We start from the raw sequence: 27,388 nt of genomic DNA on the forward strand, positions 1-27,388 counted from the left end.
ATGGCGTCTCCCTCCGCGCGGGGGGCGGGGCGAAATGTACCACTGCCGCGGGAGCCGGGGGGTGGCGGAATGTACCACTGCCGCCACGGGCACCGGGCAGCGGGCGGGGGAGGTTCTGGGAGCGCGCTTGGGATGCACCATTGGACCTGACCGCGGAGGGGGGCAGAGGGGAGCACCCCCGTGCGTGTCGCTTGGGCTGCGCCGTGTTTGGTTCCTTCCTCCCAGCCGGCTGCGCCTGGGGGTCCGCACGCGCGGTGCAAACCGGGCCGCGATGACAACCGGCAGAAACCTCCAGGGTCGCAGCCGCGAGGGGGAGAATGAGCGTGTGCTCGCACTAAGTTGTGAGCGGGAGACTGCATGCCCTTTCCATTTTTACTGCCAATTGTAAGGAGCCTTTTTCAGGTCTTTTTTTAAAAACCAAGACCTGAAAAATCTCACGCATCCAGGCTCGGGGTTTTAGACACCCCCCTCACCTCAAGATTCAAAGTTGCAGAAGTTGGCAGCTCCCTGCCTGATTGCTTCCCCGCCCCTCATCCTTGCTTATGTCCTTGCAGAAATGCATCAGGCCCTTCCCTCGTAACTCCTGCAGCAATGTTTGTGGGGAGTGCAATAGCGGCTGGTGGGGGTTTCCCGGATGAGCGACACTAAGCTGATTAATGCTAGGCTGAGCTTGGTACAAGCCTGTAAGTGATTCTGCTCTAATGCATCTACCATGAGAGAGAATTCCCCCTGCACCAGTTTCTGTCGTTTCAGGAAGCAATTTAGTGAAGTCGGTGGAAATCTGCTCCCTATTGTTAAGTATTATGTAGGGGGGGGGTTTGTTTTTTACTTGCTTCCATAAATAAGTAGGGCTGGCATTGTACTATATGAACACAAAGCAACTGAAGATCTCTGTCCTGCAAGCTTTTGTACACCTGCTAAAACATGCCAAGTACACGCACTTAGACCCATTATCCTACAGCCCTGAAACCACTAACCCCTTGATTTAGGCACTGACATAAGGGATTGCAGAATCGGCCCTGATACAAAACAGAAGTCTTTCAAAAATCGGAGTAAGAAAACACAGACCCATGTAAGTGAAATCAAGCCCGCTTTCAATCCTGGAGAACTATTCCTCACTCTAATAGGAGCCAACGCTCATTGCCGTGCACCAAGCTTTCAAAACACCCTTCTCCCACCGCGCGCGCACTTCACATTCCTTCGCTGCCTGTTTCCCTCCTCTCCAAGCTGTTTGTATTAAGCGCAAGCTCTGAATTCTTCAGGAAAAGGGCTGTGTTCTCAAAAGCCATGTGCAAGTCTGGCCCTGCTAAGTAGTTAAAGTTAGTTTAACCATATTGTGACTTGACTGCATTAATGGTCCACGTCGGAGCTGTTCCCCTGCTGCTGCTGCACAATTTAAGAGCTCTCACTCCAGAAGTACAGTTCTCTGCTCTTTAAGGAACCTATCTGCCATTAATCTAACAACATACCCAGAATCTGTTCACACCCTTCTTTTGCAATTCATTGCATAGACAGTCTTTTTTTAAAGAAGGGAAAAGGGGAAGCCACACACAAAACACCCAAATCATTCTAATCCAACCACTGCTTTGCACCTAACCAAGGGTCTTCCTTGCCAAAGGCCCACCCCATTAAGACTTCCTTAGTCACTCTACCCCAGGAACATTTCACCTTCCTACAACCAACTTTATATCTTCTTTCCCAACTAAGCTTTTATTTCTACAGCATGGGTGGGCTGAAGGCAGCCCACCAGGCCATTCTATCTGGCCTGTGGGGCCCCTAAAAAATTTAGAAAATGAATGTTTATGTGCCCCTGGCTGCCTGTCACATGGCCCTTGATGGATTGCCAAAACTCAGTAAGCGGCCCTCTGCCCAAAATAATTGCCCGCCCCTGTAGACTAGGGAATCAGGCATTTTTCCCAGCTGAACCTGATAATTCCCTCTACAGGGGCAAATACCTATTCTTAAAAAAAAAGCTCAGCCTCAAACAACTGATCCTTAAAAGGACAGACTACCCTTCTACAGAAACCTTCAAAGCAGGAGCAGTGTATAGATTATGATATGGGATGTATTTGGTAGCCGTGTTGATCTGAGACAAAAAGAAATACAAAAATCTAAAACTCTTGGTTCCAAAATGATACCTTTTATTAGATCAACTGAGAAATGACCAAAAAAAATCCTTTCAGTTGGTTTAATAAAAGGTATCATTTTGAAACCAAGAGATCTAGATTTTTGTGTAGCTTATGATATGACACATAGTTGAGCCATTTTGGTTGCATACAGTAGAGGGCAGTGTTACCCTTCCATACAAACTTGTTCATGTCAAGGTTATACAGTAATTTGTCCAAAAGAATGGATCTGTCGCATGCATTTTTACTCAGTTAAGAGATTAAAAAAAAAAAATCTTATTCAGGGGTTAAAGAAACATTTCAATTAATTTAGTTTACTGGGAAAATAAAAACAAGGGCCTGTAAACTTTATTTCAGGAAGTCTGATGTAGCATTCTGAAACTGGATTATATGAATTTTTTTTTTTTTACATCCAATTAAAAGAATTCATGGTTAAGTTTGAAGTTCAGGCACAACTTCAGCACTAAAAGAGAGGCCAGCCCTCTCTGTGGTTTGTGGTTTCTCTTGTCATTCTCTTGCTAGGAAGATTACCCAAGATCTCACTGTAGGAGGTCATTGTTTTATGTCTGCTGGTGATTGTTTGTTTACTGGTAAATGATGTTATCACTATAGTTACCCCCTGCTTTCACTATGGGAATAATTATTTTCGATTCATCATGAAATAATGCATTACAGCACCTGACAAAGATATGACATCAGATACATTTCACATACTTCATAGCATCTGACAAAGTAGGTTTTTGTCTATGAAAGCTCATTCTTCTCTCAACCAGTTAGTCTTTAAGGTGCCACCCTGCCCTGCCTTCTGTCTGACTTCTGACTCACCTGGCTAACCACCTCTATTCCAGTTTGAAAAACTTTTCTAATGACTTTTTTTCTTAGTGTCATCCCTACAACATAATTGATTTTTTTCATTCAAGAAGTGTGAAGAATAACGTAATGGTTTATGGCTATGCCCCATTAGCCCCAGCCTTCTGCCACCTATGTTGGCAGCTGAAATGAAATCAAAACTGGCAAATTTTGGACAGCGTCATTCCTTCTGCTAATCTAGAATAGCTTAGTTATAGTTAGAAAACCAATAAGACAGAAAATTATCTTGCATGCGTACATAACAGACAATTACCCCTTAATAAGCCTCAAGGAACTTAGGAAATAGCAGTGAAGCTGGGCTGCTTGTGTGTGTGCTAAATATTTTAAATCCCGCAAACCTTAATTAACAAAAGACGTGAAGGCTTCAGTTCTGCAGTGCCCCTGCGGAGCTTCGTTACTTGCATTAACGTGTCCAAACCCAAGCAATAAAATATATTGCTGAATAAAATAATAATCTTAATAAAATAACGACAGCAACATATACAATAATCAAAGGAATTGTGAGAAATGGATTTGCATTATTTATTTGCATTGCCCCTGGAGGCCCCAGAATAAGTCTGGAGCTCCATTCTGCTAGGTACAAATTGTGAGGGAGACAGGCAGCTCCTCCCTAGAAGGGCAGAACCAATCCTACAGTCATGCAGTCTTTTAATGAAGATCGAAGGGGAAACAAAAGCATCCAATAATTCAATATTACAGGTACTTCCTTGACATCTGCTATTTGCTCGCCCCCTTGCCAAGATAAATATTAACCAGGAAATATGCCAGCCTACAAGTATTTATAAGGACATTAAAAAATGCTGTTTACAGTCACTCCATGGGTCCACCTTGCTCACATATCCTGGGTCCCACAGCTAGCGGCTCCTCCACAGAGCTGTCACAATGCATCTGCTGAGTTCATGGACACCCCCGACACCCGCCCCTTCTGAGAGCAGAGGGAGACCCTGGCGTAGGCCCTCCTGGACTGCGCTAGGCCGCAGCCCCTTCACTGCCTGCCTCCTCCTCAACCTCCTGATGCCCTACTCCCATCCCACACCTTGCTGTTTGTGCACTCCTGGTACATGGCCCCACGTGGCCCTGGGGCCTCCCCTCCTCCTGGCTGGGAAGGAGCCTCTGGCCAGGAGTAACACCCCCACCCCCAGGGACTACAGGGCTGTTTTCCTGTCCTTGGCCTGTTCACCCTCCAGGCAGTTTCACCGGGCAACGCCCACTGGCTCCTCGGTCTTGTCTGGGGCCAGCAGGCCCTGCCTGGTGTGCTCTGCTCAGGGCCCCCCTCACTTGGAGCAATTCATCTAAACCTGTGCCCTGTTCCCTCGTCCCTGTTTTCTCTTCAGTTGCCCCCTGAGCTCAGCGGCCTCCCGGCTGAAGCAGGTTTTCATCACGCTCCTGCCCCACCAGCAGCATCTGCCACGCGCAGGCTGGGGAAGCCTGAGCCCCTACCCGCGCACATGCGCACGAGGGCTCGTGCTGGACGCGAAGGCACTGCAGGCACCCCCACTTCCCTGCTCCCTTTCCGCACATGCGCAGTCACCGGGACGCTTCAGGGAGGCCCCGCCCCTTCCGCTCCACTTCCGGGTGGAACGGGATGAGGCCGCGGCGGTTGGCTTGGCTGCCTGTTGCTGTGGTAACGGGGCCTAGTGGCGGCGCCATGGACAGTCGCGGTGCGCAGGTCAGCGGGCCGGGCCTCTCGGCGGTGGGGGATGGGGCGGGTTGCTTCTCTCGTCGGGACGGGGCAGGGAGGTGCAGGAGGCCGGGCGAGAAGGCTCCCGTTGTCCTGCGCCGCGTTGTGTTGCCAGCAGGGCAAGGGAAGCGCTTGGTCCCCTCCGTTCATCGGTGGCCCCGTGTCCGGTTCTGCAGCAAGGACGTGGGCAAATTGGAGAGTCCAGCGGGGGGCGACGAGAGGGTGACAGGGTGGGGACACGTGCGAGGAGAGGCTGCGGGAGCGGGGTTTATGTAGTCTGGAGAAGAGGAGACCGAGGGGGATTGAATAGCAGCCTTCAGCTCCCTGCAGGAAAGAGGATGGAGCCGGACGGTTGTCAGTGGGGGCAGGTGACAACAAGCAGCAATGGGCTCCAGTTGCAGCAAGGGGACTTTAGGTTACATATTAGGAAGAGTTTTCTCACCGGGAGGGTGGTAAAACACTGGAACGGGTCACCCAGACAGGTGGGGGAGTCTCCATCCTGGGAGGTTTTTAAGACCCATCTACACAAAGCCCTGGCTGCAGTGATGTACTTGGAGCTGGTCCTGCCTTGAGCAGGGGTTGGACTCGATGTGACCTCCAGAGGCCCCTTGCAACACTAATTTTTAGTGGTTCTGTGTAGTTGGGCTGAAGTTAGGCAAGCTTTCGAATACAAGACTTTCTTCCCGTCTCCGGGTGGAGGACGCCAGGCGCAGCAAGTCGAGCGCTGCATAGGGGAGCGGCTGAGAGAAAGTTTCAGGTGTGGCAGACAGGGAAAAAACCAAAAAAGCTGACCACAGACAGCGCTCGGGTGCCTGGCTTCCTGTATGCGCAGACCCGAGGAAGAACGTCTTACGTTCCAGAGCTCGTCTGACTGTCGACCGACTATGTAATTGGTCCAATAAAAGATATCGCCCTAAGGAATTCTTGCCTCTTGTATTGCTTTTGTCTCTTCTAATCCATTCATTGTTTTGGCTCCTAGACAATCCTTTGCTTGGGGTGGTCCCCCCTTCAAAGGATAGGTACTGCATTTAAAGCTGTAGTTGTTGAGAAGTTTCTGACTAACTGTATGAATCCAGTCCTGCCACTGAAGCCAGGGCTTTAATGAGAAAACATATGTGAGAATGGCGTGGGGATGCTGTGAAACTGATTCTAGTTCTCACTGACCGTTTTCATAACTGGAACCCATAGAAATATGTGAAATGTTCAACTGAGATCAGGCTCTCTGCAGGAGTTTTTTCCACTTGCTAATGCCACGTGAAACTATGTGCGTAGTTTTGAGATCCACGCTATTCTTTAATTTTTAACTTTTTTCTCTTTCTGTGAAGATCTAAAGATTCGGACTTGAAGATGGAAATGTATGACAACCTTGGAAAAGTGGGAGAAGGGAGTTATGGAATGGTGATAAAGTGCAAGCACAAGGAAACAGGACAGATCGTAGCAATTAAAATATTCTATGAGAAACCAGAAAAATCTGTCAACAAAATTGCTATGAGAGAAATAAAGTTTCTAAAGGTTTGCTTCTTTTGACTTATTTCATTTTCGATTTACAAAATAATTAGCTTTAAAATGAAACTTTCATCTTGAATGGTACATCATTGCTCGTGGGCTACTGAACACGTAACAAGGAAACAGCATATGCCAGACAATGCAAAGAAAATTTGAAAATATAGCAAATGCAAAAGGGCAAATCTAAAAAATGTAGCTGTACTTTTGAAAGTAAGTATGGACAGTTGTACATATCAGGTTAAAGGAAATAATAGATAGTATGGATGCGGTTTGTTTGTTTTTTTTTAAAGAGTTTTTTGTGGTTGAGCTATGCAAAATTTTAGGACTGTTGCTACTTTGTGTAGTTCCATAGATTTCCGCACAAGCACAAAGATATGCTAGAATTGCCTTTTTATACAATTCTTATGAACAGAAGTGAAGCTTCTTTTCTCTCCTCACCCTCCAACACTTCACCCAAACCTGTGGAGGATATGGAGTCCTTGTGTAAATCACCCTGGTTTAGGTTTTGCATGTATGCTTCCATCCCAGTGTAGCTGTTTGTTAAATGCACAGCCTGGGCAAAACGATTACCTAGGCAAGATGCTGTAGCAGCACCTTCTACTCTGGGACAAGTTGTACCTTTGTTCTTTTCGGTCCTGGTGTAAATCACATCAGTATATAAATCCATTAGAATACACAAACGCCTGTATTCATATTTAGCCTAGTATAACTTATGGCGGCTCAGCTAAAGATAGGAGAAATGTAAAACATTCTATCCATTTCCTACAAGTCTAGATAAACATTTGACCTATGCAATTCAAAAATATTCGCCCTACAGGTTCTATACTTGCCTCTATCACAGACCTACCATTTGAACTTAAGAGCATGAACAGGCATTCATTTATAGTGTTACAAATGTATAGCACTGTAGTGGTTTACAGGTGTTCCTGCAGGAACAAACTGTTCCTGCAGGGGCTATGGTAATGGGAAGAATGGCTTTTCCTGGGGTGCTTGTAGGGCCAGTGGCAGCTATTCTTACTGCCACCCACACCACAGGAACGGGCTTTTTCTGGTGTTTCTATGGGTGAGGGGTGCAGCTCTTCCCACTTCCTCTCATGACAGCCATTAAGGTCCCATCAGGACTCTTTAACAGCTTGTGAGCTGTGGGTGAGTACTGTTTGTACAAACAGCTAGAGTAGGGTGAGTACTATGTGCTACAAACAGCTAGAATAGGTGCACACTTGGTTTTTGTAGTGCTATAAATGTAATGCCTGTCCATGGCCTAAATCATATGTATTCTGTTGGGACCAGGTCCCCAGTTGCAACAGGCAATGAGGGAGGAAGACAAAAGTAGAGACAGTGCTACCTTTGTGCATTTTTAACCTAAAGACTAGTATTGCTGTTTTAAGTTATGCCTTAATCTAATGCAGTGATTCTCAGGCAGGGTGTTGTGGGACCCTGGGCTGACTTGAGATCCTTTCCATGGTCCTATGGGGTTCCATGCAATGTTAGCGCTGTTAGGTATGCAAACACGATTCACAAGATAAACCCAGAGATTTCAAATGGGAATCCACAGCATCAAGAACATTCTGACCTGTTGTTTTGTTTTGTTGGGTTTTTTCAATGCTTTGCAATTTTTTTTCTGTAGTCAAAAAGGGGAAACCAGAAGGTGGCATTTTCTGAGAAGTGCCTTGAATCTAAAAAGGTTTGAGAACCACTGATGTTGTGGATCCCAGGAGGCTGATCTGTCAGCTACAGATCACCTTGTACTTCTAGCTGACTTTGTGCCACTTCAAACAGGAGAAAATTTTCTCCATTAATATTTTTCCCAGAGATTCCCCAGCATCAAACTAATGGAGTAGAACCATTTCTTCTTAAGTCCTGTGGGTTAATGGAAAACCACAACTATGTGGAGGCTCTGCAAGGAAGTACAGACTGAAGCTGTAACATATTTCCTTGTTAAATATCTTGGACTTGGTCTGCCATACTTGGGCACCTGCTGTTTGTGAATTTGAGGCCTGAGACAGAAACTAGACTGTTACATTCAAACACCAGTTACAAATCCTAACTTGGCATTACAGTATGTGTGCGGGTTCTCCAGGCCTTTACATAACTCCTTACCCTTCCAGGACATTTTCTTAAAATATGTGATCATCACTGATTTTTAGTTAGGTATAGCAGAGGGTTTTGCTATTAGGGTGTGATCCTCTGCTCCTCATGAAATCAATGGGAACAGAGCCTCTTGCTCTAAATCTAGGCTAATTCTATGGAGCTCAGTGACACTAACCTGAATTGACATCACTCTGAGTGACTACAGTGACAATTACAGCGTAAACTGTAATTGAAAAGTTGGGACAGACTGTTTAGACCCATTCATAAACAAGTTAATAAAACAGTGTTTCAAAAATATTAGGTCTGAAATATAAATATATGGAACCTGATGTGCATGTTTTTAGCGTGATTATTATTTTGACATATGACTTTGTGCCAATTTTGACATATGGCTTTGTGTTTCCATATCAGTAAAATAAATGGTTTGCAAAAAAGGGCAGGGGAGGAGCAGTTTAACCTGCTCCTTACAGTTTGTCCATATCAGAAATGTTATTCCTGGTTTAATCCCTGCAACTGAGAGCAGTTTTTGACTTAGTGTTAATGAGGTCAGACTAAGTTGAGGGAAAAACTTTCTGGCTTTTGGACCAGAGAACAAGCTCCTTTTCTTGGGCTCCTTAAAGTCTATGTAATGTAATTTTTCCCCTGATTTAGGTCCAGTGATAGCAACACGTTTGTAAATCAAAATTTAGATTCACTATTATTCTGGTCAAACTAGCTCACCCAGTTATGGTTTAAATATTGGAGGAAGGCAGGCGGAGAGGGAATACAAATTCTGCGTATTTGCATATTTATACAACCCCCCCCCCCCCCCTTCATTTTACAACCCCCCCCCCCCATCTGTTCTTGTATTTATGCCTTAGTTAAGGAAAAAAAAATACTAACTTGAATACAAAAATCAGAAGAAAGTGTTTTTCCTCTTTTGTCAACAGCAATTTCATCATGAAAACCTGGTCAACCTCATTGAAGTATTTAGACAGAAAAAAAAAATTCATTTGGTGTTTGAATTTATTGATCATACAGTTTTAGATGAGCTGCAGCATTACTGCCATGGATTGGATAATAAAAGACTTAAAAGATACCTCTTTCAGATCTTTCGAGCAGTCAAGTATCTCCACAGCAACAATGTAAGTACTGTATAAAAAGGTAAAAATAAGGTTGAATCCTTTGGTGTTATCTCCTTCCATCATATTTTTTCATGTTGCTTAGTGTTTATCTTCCAGAAATTGAAATTCTAGTTTCATAATAACTGCTTAAATATCCTCTTGCCCTTCCAGTACATTTTCTTAAAAATGTGATTGTTGCTAATTTGTATTTAGGCATAGCTGAAGGTTTTGCTGTTAGGGTGTGATCCTTTGTTCCTCATGAAGTCAATGGGAACAGAGCCTCTTGCTCCAAATCTAGGCTAATTCTATGGACCTCAGTGGCACTAACCTGAATTGACATCACTGAGAGTGACTACAGTGACAATTACAGTATAAATTGTAATTAAACAGTTGGGACACATTGTTTGTATACCCATTCATAAGCAAGTTAAAACAGTGTTTCAAAAATACTACATCTGGAATACAAATAAAAATAAGTACTTTATTAAAAGGTAAAAATAAGGTTAAAATCCAGTGGTGTTATCTCCTTGCATCGTATTTTTTGATGTTACTTCGTGTTTTCTCTTTCAAAAATTGAAACGTTAATTCTTTGAAGAAATTCTAGTTTCATAATAACTGCTTAAGTATCTCCAGTTGGATTTTGATCTGCAGAATTGGAACACTAGTGCAGTATAAGGCGGGACATTAAATGTGCCTAGACACATGCAGGGAGGCGGGCTTGATTAATTGAGTCTGAAGCATGGTAACTGCCACACTCCAGGAGACTCCAGCATTACGTATATCAGTGTCCCCATGCTGAAAAATGGCAGCGGGGGTGCTTTAACTAAAACTTGTTCCACAAGCTTTAATTAAAGCGCCCCCACCACCATTTTTCAGCTCAGGGACGCTGATACATGTGATACTCTGGGTGCTTTAATTAGAACGGCTCTTGGACTCACTCTAATTAAAGTGGTGACTTCTAGAATTTAGGATCTTTATCTTCTTGCATGGTTGATACCAGCATGGCAGAACTGGTTTGGCTGTTCCAGTTTGTGTTTTTGGAGACGTTGGAAAAAGGGAGCTGTCATGTTTCTTAATAGGACTCTCTTCCTTATCAAGTTGTTTTCTGCTTTTCCTCTTTTGTCCAGATCATACACCGCGATATCAAACCTGAGAATGTTTTAGTGTCACAGAATGGAATCATTAAACTTTGTGATTTTGGCTTTGCTCGGACATTGGCTGCTCCTGGTGACATTTATACTGATTATGTGGCTACAAGATGGTACAGGGCTCCAGAACTGGTATTAAAAGACACTGTGTATGGAAAGTATGTATTTTTCTTTATGTTCCTGATTATTATGCTAGCATGGAGCATTGTTTGTGGGATGTGCACTATGGAGTACAACATAACACACACACAAAAGTTAACAAATAAACAGAAATTAATTTTCTTCAGCCTCAAGCAATATTTTCAAAAAAGTAGCTAACATCAAAAATTGTGTTAAGCCATTTTAAGGATTTTAAGATCCTTGTCACAAACCAAATATCTAGTACTGGACATGATGGGAAGTTTTAGAGGAACATCAGATGATGCTCTGTCACAGAACTTAAACAACAGTTCTTGTTTTGATAGGGAAATTAAATATGCATAAAGAGCTTCTATTCCCAGTAGCCCACAAAGTGTTGTCCATGTATATGAGCTCATATATACAGCTAGGTTTGATCCTGGACTCACTGAAGTCAGTGGCAAAGATCCTACTGATTTTAGTGCTATGTTAGCAAGCCTACAGTCTACCTTTCAATATGATATCCTGATTTTTGTGGATTGTATAGATTCTTTTCAGTATTAGGCTCAATACTAGATGGATGGTAGCTTTTCAAGTATTACTATACTGAAAACATTGTTATCTTTAATCAGATTAGGATTCTTCTTAAAGAGAGTCTAAAAATCAGAAATAGTAAGATACAAAAATTGGCAATTCAATGTGAACTTCTTAATCAACAGCAAATTTACTTGCATTATATACAATAATGCAATTATTTTGGCTGGAGGGCCACTTAATGACTTTTGGTGAGTGGTCAAGAACTGCAAGAGTATCCCCGCCCCTTGACAGGTGCCCCAGCCTCTGATTGCAATTTTGGGACCAGAAGTCCCACCCCTGACCTTTGCCACCGGAAGTATCCCGTATCCTGTCCCCTGTCCCCCCCACCCTTGCCTGTCCTGATTTACATGGATTTGCATAGTGTATATAGAGGAAATTGCATAATAACTCAAAATTAAGTCTTACTCTTGTATATATGTGTGTGGGGGGGGTGTGGTGGGGTTCGGAGGTGTTTGTGAAGAGGCGTGTAGGGTTCGTGGGGGAGTGTGGGTGGGTGTGGGCCCTGCCACCACACACCGCCGTGCCCTCCATGGTGCACAGTACCCGCTGGTAGCGGCAGCAGCAGGCAGTGGGCCCTCGGGGTGCTCCTGGCCCGTGACTGGCTCTGTGCAGACCAGAGGCACAAAGCCAGCCTAGCCCAGGATGATGGCATGCAGCTCCCGCCTGCAGTGTTGGGAGCCACACGTGCTGGCACAGAGCCAGCCTGGTCTGATTCGAAGGTCCATGCCTGTGGGCTGGGCTGGCTCCGTGCCACCACGGGCAGATCCCAGGTTTCAACAAGAGCCACATGCCTCCAGGAAGCTCTGCCTGCAGTGTGCCAGGAGCACCCTGAGGGCTTGTCGCCTGCTGCTGCTGCTGGTGCCTGTGGAGGCTAAGTGCCATGGTGGAGGGGCCCACACCTAGCCACAAAACCCACTCTCACTGTAATGCTACATGAGTTAAAGGAAGGTTTTAGTAGATAATTATTTTGTAGCTAAATGTAGCAATAGTATTTCATAAATACTTGTGAAGACCTTTTTCAGAAAGCATTACATTATTTCTAATGAAATGAATTTTTTAATATTTTCAGATACTCTGGTATTTTTTTTAGATATTTTAAGACCGTCTAAGTTTTTCTCTATAAATAACAGCTCTTTGCTAAGTTTTATCCTTGCTTCAGTTTGGTCTTGCTGAGCACTTTGTTTGTTCCCTGATCTTAGACCTGTGGACATCTGGGCTTTAGGTTGTATGATCATTGAAATGGCCACTGGGAATCCCTATCTGCCTAGCAGTTCTGACTTAGACCTACTTCATAAAATTGTGACTAAAGTAGGTGAGTACTGTTGAACATAGTCTAGACAGTATTTAAGAACAACTTTGACATACCATGTTAATTTGATTGCCGTCTGTGTGTAAATGTAGGTAATGGCATAAACAATTTTAGGACTGGGTCTAAAGACACTTGCTATAAAATGTTAATTATTGAACAGTGGTACTGTTTCTTATGTGACAGGTATTTTTTTTTAAGCTCTTAACTTAGTCTGTGAGACAAATGGCAGTTTACGTATCTAACACATGTCTAAGATGTTGCCTGGGCAAAGACTACATCAGCAAACGGCAGTCTGGAATTAACAAAGTATTACCTATTCATATTAAATCTCATCTTGTCAGGTTTATCAGTAGTAGCATGTAGAATTTAACTGAAATATGAGAAAATGAAATTTAAATGTTTGGTCTGGGGCAGGTCAAAGCATTCTGGGGCTATGCTACTGCACCCAGATACTATAGCAATAGACATATAGAGTACACTGATATAGAAGATTGTCCTCATTCCTTTATTTTGGCAAAATATGGTCTATATTAGAGTGTGTGTGAAATGCATAGAAAACAGACAGGCAGTTATGAATTATTGACCTGTATGTCCATGGGTGGGATCTGGTATTGTAATTAAATCATGATAATGCAGGTTTGTGTAATTACCATCACCACCGCCTCAAGCTAATTGTCAGTTTGCAGTTTTGGACATAGCTAACTGGATATTGGATACAGAATCAGTCAATAGATGTGATTTAGTACAGCTTGATTGAAGAATATATGTAATGCTTATTTCCAAGATTAATTACTTTAAATGGTAAACACTATTCACTGTAAGGTAGCTCAAATAATATCCTAATCTTACTGTTAAACACATTAGTATTTTTTCCTTCTTTGGTGCTTATGAAAGGTGCTGTAAGTAGTGTATAATAATAAAGGAATGCCAGTTAAAGATGTAAAGAAACAAGTGTTCTACTTTGAGTGCTTGTCCATACACACATTCAGAGAGTGAGTGAGTGAGTGTGTGCCTCAAACAGTTAGGCTTGGAGACTTTTGCGTAAGCCGTACTTATGGAATCTACATGCACCGTGCCTTGCCCTGTGCTTGGGGTGAAAAGAGAAACAGAGAGGTGGAAAAGGGTTTTATAGAAGTTGCTACTTGGATCCAAAAAGGAAGGAGAGAGAGTGGCTTATCTTAGATTTGAGCATATGCTTGAAGGAGTTGGGTTTTCCCAAGTTTGAGATGGTGGTGTTAGCCACTATTATACCATCACTAAAATAAGGGTACTGGTTTGCAGCTGTCAACCTTCAAGATGCTTGCTCTCATCACACCCTCCTATTCTGCCCTTTGTTACATTTATCATGCTGTCCCACAGAAAACAATTCCACTTTGGGATGTTCCAGGCCCCTTGCTAATACAAGATTCTTCCATTTGGCCTCTTGACGGCTCACAGACTTTTGCAGATGGTCATGTCCCATCTCAGAAGGACCAGTGTCATAGACTGCCTTTCTCGTGCGATTTCCGTGTAATACAAGTTCCTCTGAACAAGTGCCAGAGCACCTCAATACCACTCTACATCTAGTTTCAACCCAAGGCCTAAATACCCATGAGATGCACCTGGTCCCATTTTAAAAAACTGGAGTTCAGAGGGTCCATCCTAGATTCTCTAATGGTCAGAACTTTTCTTCTTCAAGCCTGATTCTAGTCCTTACTGTTATCCAGTTCAGTCTATTATCTGATTCACCTCTCAGTATTAGGATATGGCTAAGCTGCAGCTCATTAGTCAATGCTTTTCTCATCCCATCATGAGGAAAACTTGCATGCCTCCAACCCTTGCCTCTGTCTCCAAAAATGATATGCAAGATGAGGCAGGACTATGCATGGCTAATTCTGCGGGCCCCAACCTAGCTGAAGCAATTCTGGTTCCAAGATTTCCTTTGGACATCATTGAAGGAAATCAGGATCTGCTTGTCCAGCATAGGATGGGTCTCAACAGTACAATGTGCTTGCTTATCTCCTGTCAGATATATTCTCATCCATAGCACAAGAGTCAAATCAGGGCAGTTCGTTGGAGAAACCACACTGGAAATACTCTTGTAGACAAATACTTGAAGGAGAAAGAAAAACTATTACAATAACTGGAGTTCTGAGATAGGTAGTGTCCATACATCCACATCCTGTCCTTCACCTCTTCTTCGAAGTCTTTAACAGACAAATTCCTCAGCTGAGAGGAGTCTGAAGTACACACCACCCTCTATGGACTCAGCACAGAGCATGAGTAAAGGCAAGGCACAGGGTTGCTGGATGGGTATTGCTAGGGCAAAAGGCTCTGAGTTGCACTCCCTTCCTTTTGAAGCCCGCCAAAGCCTGACCCTGGACATCTTTTGGAAGAGCTGCAGGACCTTTCAGTTTAGGCAGGCATTCAGCAACCAAAATCGGGCCAAAATTTTTTTTAGTGGATCTCTGCTTTATATTGTTTTATTTTGTCATTGTATTTATTCTAGTTGCCATTTTAAGTTTCCGTTTCTCTTGCTGTAAGCTGCCCTGAGCCTTTGTTGAGAAGGGTGGCATATAAATTACATAAATGCATAAGCAGATAAATAAATCTCAAAGAACTTGAGTTTACCGGTAAGTATCTTCTCTTGCTGATGTTTTGCATTAAGCTGAAGATTTGCAATAGCACAAGTTTTATACTCATAATATTATAAAACACTAAGGAGGAGAATTTTAATTATAAAAAGAATGATGATTTCATTCTGTGTGCGCTAATCCATGCTATGGATTCAAGTAGTTTGTTTTGGTGACATGAACTACGAACAGGAAGGTAAAACCTCATTTTAATATGCAGGGATATACATGTTTATCTTTGTGCATCAAACTGCAAAATTAATTTATGTTGCAGAACAAGTCTTTGCTGGAGGGTTCTGCTTTTTCTGTAGCCTTCCTCTTGGGAAGGGAATACAGAGGGAAATAGAGCAATCTAGGACTGTTGCTAAATATTTTTCAGCTTTGCAGCCTGAAGGCTTTCTTGCTGAGAGATTTTTTTTTTTAATTTATTTTAGCCATTCTCATAGGAATAGTGTAATTACTGTATACATACTTAATTATATTTGTTTTAAATACACTGATTTGTTGGCTGCTCACAGTGAATTTTATAAACTATGTTTTCTTTCAGGCAATTTGACACCTCATCTTCAGAGTGTTTTTATAAAGAACCCAGTTTTTTCAGGGGTGGTCCTCCCTGAAGTCCAGCACCCAAAAAATGCAAGGAAAAAGTACCCCAAACTTGGTGCATTACTGGCAGATATGGTTCATGTATGTTAGAAGAGGTCTGGGTATCAAGCTTGGTGATGATGATTATTATTTGTGTTTGTCTATGATCTCTCATCTCATTTACTAGACAAGTTTCCTTCAGCAAATCCCAGCTATCTCGGTCCATTTGGGACTGGTGAGGAAATCCATTCTGTTACTTGGAGAGCTCTTCACACAGGTGTTCTTCCTGCAATTTTCCTTCTTTGGAATGGTATCATAGGGATTGTACACATTCTCCAAATGATGCACACTTAAAAAAGCTTATTACAAATTTCACAAAGTCATAATGGTAACCGTACTGCCAGGCACTCCTGTAATACTAACAGCATGGAAATGTAAACAAAAGTCTAACGTACTGAGTTCAGTAGAGAGTAATGATGTTTTCAGGAGCACAGTTCTTTTACTAGTCATTCTTTTATTGGCATTAGAAAATTATGTTGTAAGGAAATTAAAAGTCCCTTTCATTCACTGAAAGGACCATAAGCCAAGATTTCTTTAATTGGTTGAATTACAGTGTTCACAAAATGAATGACTGCATAGGCTAAAGTGACAGACTGCTTCAGCCTTATTCTATTTTTCTCTGCCCAGTTCTGATATAACATCTTTAACAACTCCAAAAGGAAATCTTTTGCAAGAGTAAATCGCCAATATTGCTAATTGTGTGGTGATTTTACAAGAAAATACATTTTGCTTGTGATCAAAAGCAATTCGAACTTGAGGGGGAGGAAAAGAGAATTTATCTATTGCATCATCCTGGATAGACAAAGATTTTTCCTTAAACCTTATCTACAACAATTTGTAGGCAAATAACAAGGTTTATATTTAATTAATTTAGATTTATTTTAGATCATCCTAACTGCTATCCCTATAAAAACATAAGAGCATTGTACAGTGGGATGGCTGTAGAGCAGGCTAATCTTATTATATAGTTGGGGGTAATTAGTCTTGCAGTGGAGGCAAATGAAGAACATTCCCAGTTAGAATCCATTTTCCAGTACAGGTAGAGGAGGCTGATCATTCCTGTTGTATTAAGTTGCCCATAAAAGAACAGGGAGTTACAAATGTAAGACAAATGCTCTGGTAATAGGTGTCTTTATGAGAAACATTCATAACAGTATCTGATGATGACCAAGGGATCTTTTTGGTGATTTGACTATTGAACACAAAGGTGTTGAATCTCATGAGATGTCTATACAGACTTGGGTGCTCAAGATGACTGCTACAGTTTAAAAAAATAGCAGAGAGGAGGTATATTAGATTACTCGATTACTAGAAGGATGGTCTTAAGGGACCTTTCACTGGAAATGTTTCCTATTCCATGTTCAGAAGTAGCAATACAGAAGGAACCAGACTTGCAGCTCATGTATGATGTTATAGTGGGAAGAAAAGTTTTATATTTACCGGGCACAACAGGAATGTTCTATATATACTTTGCTCCGAATTATGAACGTCACCATAACAGAAGTGCTGACAAAGGAATTTACCAGTGTTTTGGTAAATTATTTAAACAAGGACCTGGAAGGGAGTCAGCAAGTGCTGAGGAACCCACTAGTGGAACAACGACATCTGGGAGTCATCTAAGCATGTCAGTAATGCCAAGACAACTTTTTGTCTGGGAAAGAACAGAACAGAAATTGCAGCTCGGGGTCTTGTTTTGACTGCATAGGTAAAATCCAGTAAAGTAAAGAGCTGTCAGAGTAAGAAGTTAAATGAAAACAGGCACATAATCTAACCTATGTCTGGGTCAGATTTTTGATCACTTGGGCAGTTTTGGCAGTGAAAAGTTGCAGCAAGATTTCTCCAAAGAGGCAGCAGAGGAGCCTCCTACTATAAGAAAATTCTGGTCTGTTCTACGATATCCTTTTCTTTTATCCTGTGTCTAGGACATATGGAAAGTAAATGAGGGAAAACCTCAGCCAGTAAAGTCCCAAGGAGACCATACCAGCCAGTATAACTTAAGCAAGCCCTTGGACCCTTGACTGTTCCTTGGATCATGCAGACAGAATCACTTAGACTCTTCTACTCAACTACACTGAGCAGAATTTGGCTGTAACTATAGATATGTAACTATAGATGCCTATAGTATAGATCCCATTGTCCCCAAACAAGAAGCATAAAAGTGAAAAACAAATAGAACTAGATTGTATGGCAGTGGAAGGGAACCAAGACACTAGAAATTATAAATGCTGTGAGTGGCACTATTCCTAGAAGACTCTTTTGAGTCTAATGAGATTCTTTTAACCTAAAAGGGGTATCTATTGATACAAATGACATGATGTACATATAAATATGTTAGTAATCTCTGAACATCAGTGAATTGCAAACTAGCATTGTATTATTATGAGAGACATTAATACACACCATTGTTTACATAGCAGCATGTTACACATTATTTTAACAATCTTCTAAAATATCTATTATTTTATAGGCTTGCTTACAAATAGATCCTGCTGATAGGATCTCATCAACAGATCTGCTGCAGCATGACTATTTTACTAGAGATGGATTTATTGAAAAGTAAGCATGTTTTTGGTCATTAAAATATGAAAAGTCTCAGATTCTTAGACATCTTTGAAGAAGCTAAAGTAAGTAGGGAAATATATGATATAACAAACTACAAGGGTATTATTTTAAGAAGATGTGATTTTGTGAAGCTTTAGGACCTTTCAGTCATTTTTTCTTTTCTTGATGGTCTAAAGAATCCAGCATACCTAGATGTAGAAATTCCTGTTTCATTAAGTATTTGTGCAAGTTGGCATTACTCTGCCCAGGTGGTATAAGATGCAATTATAACTGTTCTAGCTACCAGTGCCAAACCAGTAACAGGAATGTGAACCTTATGGCACTATCCCCAAAGAGGAACAGGAGGCTTATATGAAAACTAATCAATAATGTCAGCCGTGAAATCTTAGGCTATGCATAGCATTCATGTTATTTCTCCTGGACCAAAAATGGAGGTTTCGAGGGGGGAGAAAAATAACCCTGTTCCAACCTGTTAGAAGGATGAATGCTTGTACAATTTCCATGCCTTAAGTCCTCCTGGGGACCAGGAGGAGTGGAGCTTTAGGGAAAGGCTCCCTGTGCTTTCCAGAAACCAGGGTCACTCTGGTCTGGAGACAGGTACTCCCACTCATCCCATAGACCAGAGGAGGAGGGAAGGAACAGATGCTCCCTGCTGGTTCCTCATGCCCCAGGATCCACGGGGAGAAGCAGGCTTTGCCACACTGCTCAAGGCACTCAGCTCCCAAGCACCACAAGCCAAGCAGAAGGAGTGGTGCCACAAGTCCCTGCCTGCTTCTTATACCAGAGTCCCCAGTCTGAGAAGTGGGCAGGGGGCATGAACAATGTGTGCCCCTGGTGACTGGGGGAAGCGGGAGCTCCGCAGAAGCTGCCGGTGGTGTTGGTGGTGGGGTGGTGAGCAGCAGCCTCCTGCAGGCGCCATCAACAGTGTTTGCGGTGTCTTTTTGTAGGGGGTACACCGCCACTCTCGAGGGGTGCACATACACCTGTGTGCACCCCTATGTATCGCCCCTGGCAGTGGGCTTTGTCTTTCTGCTCCATTCTTCCCAGAAATGGGAGGACTGGCATAGCCCTCACCTTCCCCAGACTAGGATCACCACATTCTTGGGAAGGCACAAGGAGCAGGGGAGATGGTCTGGTTGCAAGCTGAACACTTGTACTGGTCTCTCATTTGGAATAGTTTCTAACAGTGGAAATTTTCCATTGCTAGGAAAGAACACTTGTACACAGCCTTAGGTATTATATCTTGCCAAATTGCTTTGAAAAAAGGATGGCTTCAGAGACTGAGCAGGTTCCAATTACATTGGGCTGGATCCTCAGCTGGTATAAATTGTGTAACTCTGCCTTTAACTTTTATATTAGGTGAGTATTGGGCCCTTTGTCTCAAAAACAAGGGACTTTCCATTTTGTAGAGTTCACAGAAAGTGGAATATCTAATTCTAATATTATTAAAGGCTTAGTCTGTCTGTCTGTCTGTAACACTTTATTTGAACTCTGATTGGTTGTTATGGCAGACAGTCGCAGTGCTTACTGAAACAACCAATCAGAGTGCTCTGCACAGACAGAAGCACCACCATGACAGCGGGGACTGTGTGGCCGGACCCCCGCCTTGGCCCCTCAGTCCCCGCTGTCATGGTGGTGCCATCCCTGCCACCTGCCTCTGCGTCCAAAGAGCAGGGTTGCAGTGGGGGGGCAAGGCCAGCACTGCCTCCAAGGAGGCAGAGGGGGACTGACTGGGACGGCGGAGTGCCACCATGATGAAGGGGATGGAGCAGGGTGCAGCTGTGCAGGGTGTGGCAGCGCAGGCTTCTGACGGCACACGGGGGGTTGGGGGGAGACGCATGGGGCCAGAGGCAGAGCGGCGGCAGCACGGAGCATTGGGTGGCAGTGCTCCCTTCCCACCCACGCACCCGCTCCATCATTCTCAATGGGCAATCGGGTAGTAACCTTTATATGAGTTGTAATTAATTATCTCTCAGCCTTCTTTAAAATGAAAATATATCAGGTAATCTGGTTCTTGGTTCTTTTTTATTGCTAGTAAAGCATGACTATAACTAAAACATTAAAAAAGCAAAATAAATGGAAGAATTTCTGTTATACAAAGCAACTGTTGTAGAAAAAGAACTGAATACTATCTCTGCCTCTATTACAGTTCTGTGGGATGCTAAACAAATCACTTAACACAAGTTTTTCAAGGTGACCAGTAATTATGTGTTCCTTATTTTCTGCCTGCTCGAGACTCGATGTATGGAAATGCTGAGCTTCAGTGCTGCATATCTATATCCAATAAGAGATGTCAACTGAACATATAGCCTGCTATGCATTGCTAAATATTCTGAGAAATAGTCCTAAGGGTGTCAAATTGAGTCCCTAGAATTAGTGCGTTCACTTTAATCCTACTGGGTGTGTCTACACATGCAATTAATATGAAGCAATAAACTCCAGGGCAGTTGGAGCCAAAGTAAACTACTCCTGGGTGCAGTTTCTACACGTACACCTGGTTCGGTATTAATTTGAGCTGGAACAGAGCAGTTTACACCAGAGCCGTTCAGCCCCAGGCTCTAGGTGGTGGCATAGAGCAGCGGAGGTGCTAGGCTGGGGTATGATGGTGCTGAAAGTGTAGAGCTGTGTGGTTAGGTGGCAGGCAGGAGTCTGGCCCCCAGCTGGCTGGGCTGACTGGGTGCAATTTGCATCCATGGTCAGCATCTACATGTGCATTTAATCACAGTAAATTACCCCAGCATAAGATAGTACTGTCTTACTGCAGCGTAAATTAGTTTACTGTGGCCTAATACCATTGCGTGTGTAGATGGTGATTCTTTACTCTGCAGCTAATTACTGTAGTCTACTCCACAGTAAAGCGTATGTGTAGATGCGGCCACTGTGTCTCACTTCCCCATCTGTACAGAAGACTGAAAAGTAATAATAATTCTCTCCTCAGAACAGGGCTCGCTTAGAGTGCATTATAGTGTTTGGGTTTGTATGGTGTGCACTGGACAATGAGGATCAAACAAAATATTGATTTAGGGATGAATGTAGCAAAAGTCCTTGTAGACCAGTGGTGCTCAAACGTTCAGCCCTGTGGGCTGAATGATTGTTGCAGGACCAGTCTCCAGACAAGATGAGTGCTGTGGGGCTGGTCTGTGGGTCAGATCACACAGATGAGGTCAGTTCATGGGTGCAACCTGGCATGCTGGATCTGGCTTCTCTGGCCCAATATCACACACAACCTGACCTCACGTACCAGCTTGACCCTGCCTGCCAGCCCAACCTTGTGTGCCAGATATGGCCATGGAATGACCCTGTGTGCCAGTCCCACCATGCACCAGCAAAATCTAGCACTCCAGGTCCTGGCATCTGGCCCACAGGGCTCCCTCTGACTCCAGAAATTTAGCAGCAGTGGAACAGCAATTAATGCTGGGACTGCTTTCCCACCGCCAAATTTCTAGGCTGTGGGGAGACCCATGGGCTGAATAACACAGCTCTGCAGGCTCAATCTGGTGGGCTGGAGTTTGAGCACCACCGCTATAGAGAATATAGTATGTTGGCTTTTAATGAAAGATGAGATATATACACATGCATACACGTACACACATGCTAGAAGGTGAGTTATGGTTGCATGGACAGTGATAACTCTGGTATGTCCTAACTTTCAAGTCCTTGATTTTGCAGCCTATATAATAGTTTTTTAATGTAGGCCTTGTATTACAGTAAATATGCAAAATGACTAAGTTACCATAACCTTTGAAATCTTAAATTTTGCATTTCTTGAAATTCTTATAATGATTTACTGATTAAGCCTTAATATTACATTAATAGGTTTTTGCATTTAATTCTGTTTTTTTTTTTTTTAAACTATATGAAGAGGAGTAGAAACAGAGTGTTAAGCACATCCAGTTAAACAGTCACAGTTAGTCGCTGAAGTTTGCACTTAAATGTCTTCAGGACTAGAAACAAAATTATGGCTCTTGGAAGGGGAAATTCCCATCTTTGTCATGAAACTCTTACTTCTGTCCTCAGTTAACTGCAAAGTATTATGCGGCCTATACATATGCTCCAGGGTGGGGGAAGGGGAACACTTTAATTACAGTGCCTGCACCATCACGCGTATTCAGTGTCCTGCACTTAAAAATGGCGGTGGGGGTGCTTTAACTAAAGCTCGTTCAACAAGCGTTAGTGAAAGTGTCCCCACTGCCATTTTGAAATGCAGGGACACTGAATATATGCAATGTGGAGGCTGCTGGTGCATGCTAATTTGCACGCTCCAGCAAACTCAATTGATCAAGTCTGCTCCAATGCATGCAAATTACACGTGACAGAGCTCTGCTTCAACACATGCTAAGTGCCCTCAGATCTTAAGACAGTGGTTCTCAATCTTTATAGACTCGAGGCACCCCTCCATAACTTCTGTGAATTGAACAGCAACACATTTCAAAACTAATTTATTTATTACAGTGCTTATCTCCTTGAAGAGGGTCCAGACAGTGGGGGCAGGGAGAGCCTGAGTTTGCCCTTATCTGCTTAACTCCTCACACTTCCTGAGATTACAGCACTCCAGGATGGCCAGGTACCCTGGTTGAGAATCACTGCCTTAAGATCATGAAACTTTCACAGATGAAAAGAACTATTTTAGGACATATTAAGATGTTTTGGCTCTCTTCAGCCCCTGTACAGGTGAATTTACAGTAACAGACACATTTACTTTTACAGGTGACTGAATATAAAAATTTGTTCCAGGAACATTTTAAAAAGTGTGTCCAACATTTTTGAAATGTAGTTTATTTTTTGTATATGTAGAGGACATGATGTAGGGCGATGCATGATTTTATTAGCAGTCTTCTGTGATCACTTTTTAATTCCTAATTTACTGTTTGTCAATATTGCTGCCATTCCAAAATCTTTTTACTATGCTACTCTCTCCTGAATTTAGTTAACTAGCTTTTGCATCTAAACTAAATCCTGTTTTGTCTATGAACTTCAGGAAGTGTTGAATCAGGCCTACGGAGAATATTAGAAACCACAAAGGGATTCATAGATTAAAAGGCAGCATTTTAATTGGGAGTATAATGGTATGTCCCTTTACAACCCCAGAAATTCAGCTGTGTGCTTAAAAGCTATAATTATACGTATAAATGTCCATGAGTGTGCTCTGTTCACTTTTTTGCATAGGGGATTTTGGCTGCAAAGGACTTTTGCAGATAAACTTCCATTCAGATGTCTGGCCTCTTAGGGCAAGTGTGTTCAGTAATTTAAACCACTTATTTTTTTGTCTGTGTTTGTAGTGCTGAAGAGGTCTAGCCTTAGCCACATTCTTCAAAGCTAATTTCTACTGGCCAAGAAACAAACTATGGAAGTTGAATTAGTGGTTAAGAGTAACACTATATTTTACAGCTGGAAGTCTAACCAAGTGCTAATTAGTTCAGTGGATGGAAATAGACCTGACGCAAAACAGTTGCATATGGACTAGATCTATACGAAATGTCCTTTTTTAAGCTTAATCATGTTGGTGTCTAGTTCTTTTCTGGTTAAATGCTTAAGACATAATAAACACTGCAAAGCTGACTTCCCTGTATCAGTCAGACCATATCAGACTTCAAAGGATTTTTATTAATGTGTTATGCTAAGAATCTTCCTTGATCTGTTGAACGCAATAAATGAAATAGTGCGCATTTGTCAATGCCAAAATGTAACCGTCCAAACTAAATACATTTTGTAATATGAAATACTGTATACTTTTCTGTTAGGAACATAATGTACACATAAGCAAATAATATTTTAAAATATTTGTCTTCAGAACAAAAATTAAAATTTGATTAAGATGTCTTTTTACTAATACTGATGTTTTTTCCAAATCTAGTTGCATCATATATAGATCTCCTTGTGAGATATTTAGCAGGTGAACTTGTTGAATAATAGGTTTAATTAGGTATTGGACATAAAATGTAAAGAGAAAACAATCTTTATAATGTAAATTAGAAGACTGTCTCATTTTTTGTTATCAGATTTTTACCAGAACTGAAAGCCAAATTATTACAAGAAGTCAAATTAAATTCTCCTTCAAAACTCAGAGAGAATAATAAAGAGACTGAACTGATAAAAGATGAAAAGAGAACAGTTCATGTTAATTTCATTGAGAATGGTCCAGTGGTTGTGAAGGTGAGAATTATTTTTCTTAAAATATTTGTTAATGTTGTCATCTTGAATTGTATAATTATGGAGGTAACAGACTAGGAGTATATCTTCAAGCAAATAGGTAAAGTTATAGTAAGAATTGTTTTGACTTGTTAAATGTTAAGAGACAAATATTTTCAGAAGAAAACAACTGTTAATCCATTATTATGCTTTTGATATATTTAAGACTGATTCAACCATCCATCCCTGTTCAGTAAACAGTTAAATACATGTTGAACTTTAAGCCTGCATTATATCTCATTAACTTGAATGAGTACAAAGTACTTTGCTGAATAAGATGGACTTAAGCCAGTGATTCTCAACCAGGATGAGGTATGAGGAGATAAGGAGGCTTGAAGGGATAAAATAAATGTAGGCTCAGGCTCCTCCCTGCCTAGTCACTGCCTGGCCCCTTGGACCATAATAAATAAATTGATTTTTGAAATGGAGTGTGTCAAATCAAACAAGGGGTGCCCAAGTCTAAAAAGGTTGAGAGCCACTCTCTTAAGCATATGCTTAAATACTCTATTGAATTGAAACCTAGATGTAGTTAGTGTAAATACCATGAAAAAAAGATGAAAGGATCAAGCTTCAAAGACTTTCTAAGGCCTGTGTGCCTGACTTCATTTGGATACTTTTCTTGTCTTCTTGCTAGCTATTCCATAACTATTTCCAGTTGCATTTTTTACGGTTGTTTCTGAAGAGCACCACCAGTGGTTTACAGCACTAGTAAAGTGTTCCTCAAATGAGAGAGCCTGCAGTCTTTCTTGATTTTCAAATGATTATCCATATTACGGTGGTACTAGAAATATGCCAGACACTTTCCAAAAAAACAGATGAAAACACAGATGCCGCCCTGAAGGGAAAGTTTAAGGACTTCTTTATTAGTTGAGTAATCCATGATATGTAGTAATATTTTAAAATATATATAAGTGGAAACAATGGCAATGTATGGACAAGCTAATGAATCTCTAGAACAGTATGAAAACCAAGCAGTGAGATGCTGGGAGGAGGGATGATGGTGCATGGGAAGCTATTTTTGTTCTAAAGTAGTCCCCATACTGGAAAAGTAGGAAAACACAATATTCCAGGAACTGCACTGCCCTGAAGGACTACCATCAACTTGAAATCCAGTTGAATGAAAAGTTCTTTTAGGTGCTGAACCTACTTGTAGATCCACTGGTAAATGTCATTTTTAAACAAAAGTACCTATTTGCAAAAATGTTTGTCTCTTTTCTGTTGCTAGGCAAAAAGACATATTCAAACTAAACAAGAGATTGACTGACAGTCAAAAGTAAACAGTGTGCCAGGGGTTGTCAAATACTTAAAATAAGCCAAATGAAAAGCCAGCGAATGTTATTCTCTAATTGCTTGTGCATACAGTAATCTTAGTTGTGCCTTCGAAGTGTAGTTTTAAGATTTTCTTTCCTTACGCATGATTTGGATAAAGAAAAGTTTTTTTAATTCCTGACTCCAGCAGGAGTTTGAGGAATGTGTTCCAGTCAGCCAGAGGTATAATTGGGCAGTTTTGAGCCCTGGATGGCAAAGCACAAGGCAACAGTCACAGCCAGCAGAGGAGCTGTAGTGGCTGCTATTTTTACGCTCCCCCCCCACTAGGTAAGAACCTGGGTCTGGTGCTCCAGTCACCCCAGATACACTACTGAAAGCAGCAGTCTGATGTAGCTGGTTTCTGTTTTTCCCAGGATGTCACTTACTTCTTGAATGAAAGCTTGTACTGAGGTTGTTCTGCTGATGGCATTTTGGCTGGAAGCTGATGGGCTACTAAGTTTGGATTCTGTAGCAGGTAAGTGATATTTTCCCCTCTCCTTCCCCTCTCTAGGGTCTAGCGAAGGTAGATAGAAAGGGCAACAGTGCTAGGGCTGTGTGCGGGGGTGGGAAGCCAAGGACACACGTGTGACCACAGCAGGAAGGAAGCCTGTAACCACCCAGATACTTGCAACTGTTCTGACACTTGCATGCAGTGGGTGGGGGTCAGTCTTTTTCTGCTCAGCATCTCCTGCTCTTTTCTTGTCTCTGGTGACAGTGGCAGTATGCTTCCCACTCCAGAGCCATGCTGCCACTTGAGACACACCGTGGGGAACAGGAAATCGGCTAGTGAGCAGAACAAGCATAAAGCCATGGAGTTTCAAGGGGGAAAGGCCCTTTCTGTTATATGTGGAAGTGGCTGTTTGGCCTGTGTGCATGCTTGTTTCATTTGGCTTCCATCCTCTAGTCAACCCTAGGACTCTAGTTCTTTAACAGTCAGGTAGCAGGAGTGAAACTAAGGGAAGCACAGGAGAAAAATGCCACTCTAGAAGCTTGCTAGACCTTAATTTGAGAGATGGGGGAAATGTCACTTGCCTTTTTGTACCATGCTGAGACCCTGAATCCTATCTGCTCTGGCCAATCACCATCAGCAGGGAAACCTTAGCCCTGGGGAGAGAGGGCTGGGAGAGAGAGAATATTTTTTTTTTCATTAAGCTATTAATTTTAAGGTTATTTGGTTTATTTTTCTTAATTTTCAGCTGCAGGTAGACTTTTACTCAGATATGATTGGCATATTACCTGGTCCTTTTATTGATACTTTTACAAAAAGTTTTCAACTTATTAAATGACAAAAGGTACCTTCTTGAAGTGGAACTGGTAGAGTGATATGCTCATTTATTACTGTTAAAAGTAATTTTGCCACCTCCGTACATTTGATGTCATCTTTGATGTTAGGATTGAGAGAGAACTGAAGCTGCAATTCTAAAAATGCTTCTTTGATGGCATGAAAGGAATTAGAGCTTCCAAAGTAAAAACAGTGATAGCATCCAGTTTTGTAACGCACAAAGAACCCAGCTCTTACTGACT

General features: G+C 42.2%; 1 protein-coding gene across 3 annotated transcripts in view; it reads left to right on the top strand.

Moving 5' to 3' along the window:
• The first annotated feature begins 4,520 nt into the window (after positions 1-4,520).
• CDKL3 (cyclin dependent kinase like 3) overlaps positions 4,521-27,388 on the top strand; it is a 28,442-nt gene continuing 5,574 nt past the window's right edge. For 2 of the 3 annotated variants that reach the window (XM_014527863.2, XM_025196057.1), the window contains exons 1-8: positions 4,521-4,665; positions 6,003-6,189; positions 9,204-9,398; positions 10,505-10,683; positions 12,439-12,551; positions 15,708-15,847; positions 18,273-18,361; positions 24,367-24,520. In XM_014527863.2, coding sequence (XP_014383349.1) covers positions 6,025-6,189; positions 9,204-9,398; positions 10,505-10,683; positions 12,439-12,551; positions 15,708-15,847; positions 18,273-18,361; positions 24,367-24,520 — 1,035 coding nt within the window. In that variant the 5' untranslated portion in view covers positions 4,521-4,665; positions 6,003-6,024. Of the gene's footprint in view, positions 4,666-6,002; positions 6,190-9,203; positions 9,399-10,504; positions 10,684-12,438; positions 12,552-15,707; positions 15,848-15,932; positions 16,023-18,272; positions 18,362-24,366; positions 24,521-27,388 lie in introns of all 3 variants that reach the window. The other variant, XM_014527860.2, reaches the window with a different exon arrangement.

This window comes from Alligator sinensis, unplaced genomic scaffold, assembly GCF_000455745.1.
Source record: "Alligator sinensis unplaced genomic scaffold, ASM45574v1 scaffold111_1, whole genome shotgun sequence".
Lineage (NCBI taxonomy): Eukaryota > Metazoa > Chordata > Crocodylia > Alligatoridae > Alligator > Alligator sinensis.